General features: G+C 50.3%; 2 protein-coding genes across 2 annotated transcripts; one reads left to right on the top strand and one right to left on the bottom strand.

Moving 5' to 3' along the window:
• The first annotated feature begins 2,133 nt into the window (after window positions 1-2,133).
• On the top strand, window positions 2,134-3,564 carry LOC109765033 (uncharacterized). The gene is made up of 3 exons (XM_020323823.4): window positions 2,134-2,615; window positions 2,709-2,943; window positions 3,046-3,564. The coding sequence occupies exons 1-3, from the start codon at window positions 2,349-2,351 to the stop codon at window positions 3,063-3,065; spliced, it is 522 nt and encodes a 173-aa protein (XP_020179412.1). The 5' UTR covers window positions 2,134-2,348; the 3' UTR covers window positions 3,066-3,564.
• Window positions 3,565-5,648: 2,084 nt separating this feature from the next.
• LOC109765034 (cytosolic sulfotransferase 5-like) lies at window positions 5,649-6,813 on the bottom strand. The gene has a single exon (XM_020323824.4). The coding sequence runs from the start codon at window positions 6,765-6,767 to the stop codon at window positions 5,790-5,792; it is 978 nt and encodes a 325-aa protein (XP_020179413.1). The 5' UTR covers window positions 6,768-6,813; the 3' UTR covers window positions 5,649-5,789.
• Between the last annotated feature and the right edge of the window lie 1,404 nt (window positions 6,814-8,217).

Raw genomic sequence — 8,217 nt, 5'->3', positions numbered from 1 at the left:
AAGGAGGTGACGCCCCCGACGGCTAGGGTTGCGGCACCACCAGAGTCGCTCGAGCGGGGGCGACGCGGGGGTCAGAATGAGATGGGAATTCACCATATCAATGGTTCGAGTGTCTAGGAACTTTCAAGTCCCGCGCCCACGGCACCTGAGCAAACACTCGTAAGAGATAAGGACATGGGCATTATTTCGGGGACTCAAGAATTTTGGAAGATATGTCTCCCTTTATTGTTGAGTCACCTGATCGTATCAATACCCTATAGATAGCTACCAAACTATCAGACTTCGTCTATCTATATAAAGGTCAGGCGAAGCCCCACCAACGTATACAGTCATGCGGGAGCACATACCTGTCATATTTGAATTTGTCCATAAATTCGGCAAGTCAAAATTAAGAACAGATTGTTGCAAACTAACAACAATTTGCCTTGTCGTGGATCAAGCGGATAAGTCGAAAAATTAAGATTCTTCAGGAGGAAAGATTCGAGAAGCATAAGGGGACATCATGTAAAGCATAGGGAGATATTGTTATGAATAATCTCTCGAGTAAGTGGTTGAGTCTAGTTCCCGCAAAAAAAAGTGGTTGAGTCTAGTTGAGTTAGATTTGATTTGTGTTAGGCTAATTAGGTAGTCTGGTTTGCATGGCATGAGTTATAGTAGTCCGGCTAGGATTAGTACACTGGCCATTTATACGTGTTGTTTAGAGTTTGGGTAAAAATATGTTGAGATGCCCAATCCGAGTATGTCTATGTGTGTGCTAGAATGTGTATGTAACCACAGCCTTGGGCGTGTGTTTAGTAATACCATGAGACAAAGAAAATAAAGAAAACAAATGGTGATACAGGCCTTTGGAAAAGTTTTTTTTTTGTGTACGTGTGTTTGTTGTTTTTTTTTGAGGGAAGTGTATCTGACGGCTGGAGCGCGTGCGCTCGCGCGAGCGAACGAGCGCAGCTGCACGAGTCAGACTTTAGGTTGTTGTTTTGATGTAATCGATCATGGGTGAATCCCAACAATATCGGTATACTAGCCTGTAACAGATAGATAGGTAGGGAGTAGGACTATTATCCATCCGAGGACCCAAACCTTGATAAAACCATCGTGTCACTTTCATTGCCGACGAGATGCCTTCGGGCACCACCCCTCCTTTACAATTTTCCTTGACTACATCCAGATCATGATATCGGTGGTGCATTAATCCTCGACACTAGTGGTGAAAGGAGGTGCACCCGTGGGGTGGGGTGAAGGGCGGGATGAGAACGACGGGAGCGGGAAAGGAGGGCCGACGATTGGTTGAGAGAATCATGTAGGGAACAGTAAATGTCATTGGAAGTCATAGAACTTCAGAAGTATGATCTGCTGGTCACGGAACTTGTCAAAAAACGGGTGCGCATTAGTCAATTTGGCTCCGCGAGGTAGCCGCCATTAACGGCGCACTTCTCATATGAGGGCGTTGGGACTCGTTTTTTTCTCTTGTAAATATTTACTCATGTGTGCTCATGTACACAAGGACAATGTGGTCGCCTCCTAAGTCTATCGGACGCACGGTCATCGGCGAGTCCATTCCAAAGAAGAGAAAAATAGATGCTATATCCAAGCAAAGTTATCCTCTAGATTCCCCCAACAAACTTTGGGCTTGAAGCCTAAATAAGATACACCTTGCTCACCAGTCAGCATCCATCCATGCATCACATGGCCAACGAAGCTAGCTAGCAGCCTAGCATCGTAGCATAGATTCTAACTTGCACACCATGAGAAGCTAGTAGCTCTTAATCTTCTCATCCAACGACGTGTCCACCCCCTCTTGTGACCATCAATAAACTCCAAGGAGCCGATCGACCGAATCCACGCGTGGCGATTGATTGTTTCCATTCACCAGACACCAGAGCAAGCAGACAAGTGCAGATCTACAAAAGGTGGATGTATTAGACAGCTTGCCGTACTGAACTGACGTGTTCGGTTGCTGATCAGTCGATCCCTCAGACCATCAGCAGCTCTCCACTGCTCATGTCAGTAAATGTATGCAAGTGAAGATTAAGTATACTAGATACGTGCACCCACTTTAGATTCCTACTGATCACTAGCTTAGCTTAGCTTAGCTTAGCTAGGCCAGCCAGAACATGCATGTGGCGATGATTCTCCAGGCCGGCTTATATATGCATGCATCGATGCATGTGGCGACTGGCGAGCAGGTGTAAACTATTCCCGGCCGGCGGCCGACTGTTTTGTTTGATCCCCTCTGCTGCTTGATTAGCGCGCGAGGCTAGCCTAGATCCTCGTGGTCGGTCCGACTTGTGTTTCGTTGCCTGTCTGCTTGTTTAGCTTCGATCGATCCGGCCGGCCTCTCGGTCGACATGGATCAGTGTGCGTCCAGGGTGCTGCCAATCATCGACGAGGGGTCGGAGTCGGAGTCGGAGACGGGGTCGTCAACGGAGGGTGTGGCGCCGGAGACGACGACGAGGAAGGCCGCGGCGGCGGCGAGGGCCATCGCCGAGCGCAGGAAGGCGATCGTGGCTAGGATGAGGGAGCTGCTCCGGCGCGCCGTCGTGCAGTCGTCCTCGGCGGCGGCGGCTCAGTCCAAGCTCCGCTCCTCCACCGTGGCCACCGCCAAGAAATGGAAGGTACGTAATTAATCGGGAAGGAGCGGCCTGAAATGAATCTTCCTCGTTGACCATTGTTATACTTATGTCCGTGCTTTCTTGATCGGTTTCCAGAGGGTGGTGACCTTCAAGAGTAGAGATCGCCGGCGTTCGGTCGTCCACGGCGGCGGCCTCGACGGCATGAGCTCCGCGTCGTCGGTGTCCAGCGCCAGCAGGAACAGCCTGAGCAGCCGGGACGCCGCATTCCCGCGCTCCCCTCCGCCGCCATTCGCCACCGCCCACAAGATATGCTTCGAAGAGATCATGGCGATGGAGCAGGAGGCTCACTGGATCACCACGGATTCCGACTGTAAGCTCGCTCAGCTCAGCTGCATGCTGTTTCATCTTCAAAGCTCTAAGCCTTGGTCTGGTCCCTGTGGGCTATGCTGACATTATTTCCATGACTTTGCAGTCGTCGTGCTGGAGCTCTAGAACGCCGGAGACGGCGACGATGGTGGTCTCCCCGACGGGCAAATTAACGTACGGGTGGCGTGGATTCGTTGGTGGCCCGGCCCAAGGCTAGCAATTCGGCCCGGCGTGATCACACAAGTTTACAGGCCAATAATAGTGGGCCTATAGATCTTGTCCGCTATGAGAAATCATGGGCCGGCTTCTATGGGTATTGTAAAGGCCGATTTTCTCTTCTTTTTCTTGAAGTGTGCATTTGATATTTGACAGCTCGAAGAGCAGGGGCAGGTATTGTCTTCATAAGTGGAAGAAAAAAAATCTTCTAAAAAAAAGAAGTGGAAGAAAAAATAAATATTCGTATAACTTAATGTAAACACTTCCTCTAAAAAACTTAATGTGAACATATTTTGTAGTAATGTAAACATACCAAAACCGCATCACTATAATTTCAGCAAGGCATATGGCTAGCGTGTCGTGGTTAGTCGGTGGCCAATCTTATACACAAAGATGCAAAGATCTTTATATTATTTTCTACTTCAGCATGCAAGTGGCATCCAGTGGGTGTGCAAATCTCTGAACAAACATGATGTGGCAATCCTGTAATGTCTCCTCCTCAACATGTTCCTAGTGTTCAATCGGTCGGCCAGCAACAACCAGAGGAACATCTTCCATTGCATTGTGTTAGTTCTCCATATCCATGCGAAAGCCATGTCAACCTGCATCTCTGAAAAGCAGTGTTTGTAGTATTTGGATGTCTTGAAGTCAGGGGAGCCCCAAACACAGTGCCATGAATCCTTAGCATTCTCGCTGGGGATCAAATTACCCGTAGTTTTCTGAAGGTCTTCAATTTCTGCTCTGGCTTCGACAGAAAGTGGGAGGTGGAAAAGTTGGTTCAGAGAGTCAGTACCTAACAGGTGCCGGACAGATATGTCCTCATCTCTGCAGTAAGAGAACGCCCTTGGGTGGGACAACGATAACATCTCAGTGTTCCGTACATCCTTCCAAAAATGGGCAGTATCCCCAGCTTCCAAAAAAAGGCTCTATAATTGTTAGAAGACTTTTATAATTAATTAAATATCAACGGGCCTTAAAAGGGTAAGAGGTGGAAGGAAACTTGTGCCACATGGGCCCAACAAGATTCCCCCCCCCCCCCCCCCCCCCCCTCAGCACCGACGACCCACATCCCATTGCAGTGTGAATTGCGAGCATGTCGCGCTCTCTTCCAGTGGTCATGTAGCATGTCAGATCTGAGGCATCTGACGGTCCATCACTTCGGTCTAAGTAAAGGATGGTAAATTTTGCTTCATCTGTGACCACAACCTCATCTCTGACCAATGCCACCTTATGCTCGAAAGTCCAGGGACAAATATGACGGAGAGCCCTAATCTAGGCACGATGGTCCTCTTTGATCGAGCTCCTGATTTGAGAAGACGATCCCCAAATCTTGACAAAGAGCGCAAGATTCGTGAGAATAAAAGAAGTATAGTATTTTTTTTCCTTCATAACCTGTTGGCAAAGAGCAAAAGGTTTGCCGTATGTAATGAAACATGGTAGTGTTTTTATGAGGGCAAACCTATTGCTATTACACCCCAACCACGTGACCGTTCCAGGAAACGCAAGGACAAATTAATAGAGCTCACACACCCCAACTCAAAATATCAGGAACTTTGTTTCTCGGAACTCTTCCAAGTGTTTATGAGTATACGGTGATGCCTAAGTCAAATATATTTGTATTACTCAGGACACGCATGAAAGTACCTAACATGGACAAGGGGGACACGCATGAAAGTATGATTAAGCATAGAGATGACACAAGCATACAAGGAACAAAGATGAAGTTGCACGTGGAGATATCATGAGTTTGAAGCCTACGTGAGGATATGGAAAAAGCATACAATATGACACTTATAACTTTGCCCATAGCCGTTTGCCCGTTTGTACATGTTGCACCAGAACCACCACATTTTCGGGCCAGGCCCATATATTTGTGGAGTAAAAGACTACATGAAGGCCTTAGAATTTATATTTGGGGAGCATACTGGCTTAAGTTTGGATTCTACCCTGTCCTTGGGCTGGCCGAATTCTCCCTTTGCTCCTCGTTAAATACCTCCCTTGGGATGTCAGTTAGGGTCTGAGGTTTGGTTGATCGAGTTTTAGCGTTTGCTACTCTTTGCCATAGACACGAGCCGGCCGGCAAGAGCACCTACACTATGCACCATCAGAACCCCACTATGTTAATCAAGTACACTGTCTCATATCCATAATTCAAATTATAATGCATATATTATATTCTTGCTTATTCTTCAGTTGTGCGTGGATTGATCTTTGTGGATAGATTGACCGTGTCTCCAACACCGTCAATAACTATAGTGGAGTTGGTTTAGAGAATGCTAAAATACACCATTGAGTATTCAGTCTAATCAGGTAGTCAAAGTTTCCTCCAACAAAATTGATACTATCTGATCAAAATATCGGGACATCTTGTACCTATCACTTTCGCTTCTGCTACATGATGAACACAAGTTGCTTAGAAAAAGATAGTGACACCCATGTTGCGCTTTTGATTTGATGTTTCTTTCAAAACCTGTTGGCAAACACTTTGTAAGGTTTGCGGTTTCCATAATAGAACTTAAAAAGATGATAAGGGAGACAAGAAGAAGTAGAGTCTTTCACATTATTAGAGAAAACATAATATACCTCAGGCTCAATTTCACCAGCAATCGCCTGTTTAAGCATGTCAATCACAATTCAGAATCTGAGACCAGATCCTCTAAACTTCTCCTCAACAATGGCATCTAGCTTCTCCGCCATTTCTTGAGTGAAGTGAGTCGCCCAGTCCCCCACTCTGCCGGTCCTGAAGTAAGATGAGTTCTGGATGGGCACCCCGACGAACCGATCAGACACTCCCGACGAGTTGACCGGTAGGCTCTTGAGCTTGTCGAAGCTACATAGATCCACGACCTCCTCGACGACTCCGCGGCGCACCTCGTCGTCGGAGAATGGAACACGGAGGAACTCTGCCAGCATCTTGACATGGCTGGTCGGGTCGGCCATCATGTCCTCGTACTTGAGGAACAAAATCCTGCGGGGCTCCGTCATGCTCTGCCTCCAGTACCCAAGGTTGTGGTCCCAGATAGGCCCGTACGAGGAGACCCCGTCGCAGAACAGCTCGAACGCCATGTCCATGGAGAAATCCGCGTGCACCTTGCTCGCGAAGTGCCAGTAGGACACGAGCACGTCCTTGGGCTCCCGGCACATGTACACGACCCGGCAGCCGAGGGCACCCACGCGCGCGGCCAGCAGCGACAGCGGCATGTGGGTGGCGAGGAGCCTCGGCGAGGCCAGCGCGTCGAGGTCGTCCGCGAGAGGGTGGAGCCGGCGGTCGGGCAGCTCGAGGAACGGCACCAGGTGCTGAGGATGGTTGGTGAGCAGCGGGTGGCCGCTGTCGCCCACGGCGTGGCCGTGGCGAAGGCGGTTGGTGACGGCGAAGGCGAGGGCCTTGAGCCATGTGGTGCCGCACTTGGGGTAGGTGGCCAGGAAGACGTCGTCGGGGCGCGGCTCGAACTGGGCTTGGACCACCGCGACGCTCTCCGCCGTCTGGGGCTTCAGCCAGCAGCCCCGGTACAGGACCCACAGTCCTTGCCTCGTCGGGGGAGGGAGGGTCCCTCCTTCCTCCGCGGCGGCAGTGGCGTCATGGTCGTCGCTCTCGTGCTGTCCTGCAGACATGACGAGCAGGTTGGAAGGTAGGTGGAAGTGGAACGACGTACGGCTGGAAGATTGCAGCAAATCTATTCGATTAAGAAGCGATGAGCGGCGTAAGTACTGAATTATATCCACTAGTGGCTGGGGCGCCAACTTGTGGCGCCTCTTGAAGCGGGATTGTGCGCACTATCTAATCGTACTGGATCTTTACTTCAGGACATGCAATTCTACATACATGTGTACATTCTTACAATAAGTATATGGTTTCTTCCCATATGTGGAACTGCACTACAGAAATGAGTCCACCAACTTAGAGCATCTCCACTCGCGCCCCTAACAGCCCTTCAGGGAGAGTTTTTTCGCACTGGCGCCGGAAAAAAAAACCAGTCGCGCCCCCAGGATGCTGAAATCCACTGGCTCGGCCCATTTTTTGGCCCGGCGATCTCAGGCCGAACCCAGCGCACTGGGGGGGGGGGGGGGGGGGGCGCTTAGGGGCTCCGACGGAAGGAAAAACCGCGCCTGGGCCACTACTGTCAGGCGGAAAAGTATCTTGCACTTCCAGATTCGCCCCCTCCCGCGCACACGCCCTACCGCCGTCGTGCCGATCCCGGCGTCGCCTACCCACCCACCGCCGGAAAGGCCATTCCCCCGTTGGAAAAGAGAGTGTTCCACCACGGCAGCCTCCACCCCGCTCCTGGGCGAGATTTTCAGCGCTCCGGCCACGCAGGGCGGGAATACCGGCGGCTACGCGCCTACTACGCTGGTCAGGTGTTCGGCGATGGACTCGGACGACGAGGAGGCGTTGGGGCACTACTGGAGGAGGAAGCCGATGCCGATGCCCAGGACGAAGAGCATCTCATGGTCCTCGCTGCTGTGGCCGGCCTATTCGCGAGCAATGCAAACCCGTGGCGAGGTGGCTCAGTGCCAAGCCGGCTGAAGGCAAAGCAGAGGCATCGACTGGAAGGCTATTGCTTGCTCTACTCCGACTACTTCGCCGACGCTCCACAGAACGGCGAGAAAGTATTTCGGCGCCATTACCGGATGAGCTGAAAGCTCTTCCTCGGGATTGTGAATTCCATCAGTGAGTTCGACAGCTACTTCAAGTGCAAGAAGGATTGCACCGGCACACTTGGATTCACCTCACTCCAGAAGTGCATGACAGCTATGAGGATGCTTGCATATGGAGCTCCCGGTGATTCACTGGAAGACTATGGACGCATGGTCGAGTCCACGACCATTGAGTGTTTGTACAAGTTCTGCAGGGCAGTGGTGGCAGTGTTTGGACCGCAATACTTGCGATCACTCAATGCTGAAGACACTGCTCGGATCCTAGCACAGAATGCAGCAAGAGGATTTCCTGGGATGCTTGAAAGCATCGACTGCATGCATTGGAAGTGAAAAAACTGCCCATTTGCTTGGCAGGCAGATTAAAGAATAACGTTTGACAAAATGATTAATTGCAAAATGATCTTCT

The sequence above is a fragment of the Aegilops tauschii genome, chromosome 6 (assembly GCF_002575655.3).
Source record: "Aegilops tauschii subsp. strangulata cultivar AL8/78 chromosome 6, Aet v6.0, whole genome shotgun sequence".
Taxonomy (NCBI): Eukaryota; Viridiplantae; Streptophyta; class Magnoliopsida; order Poales; family Poaceae; genus Aegilops; species Aegilops tauschii.
The sequence above is the reverse complement of the archived record's forward strand: the minus strand, read 5'-3'. Positions and strand labels throughout refer to the sequence as shown.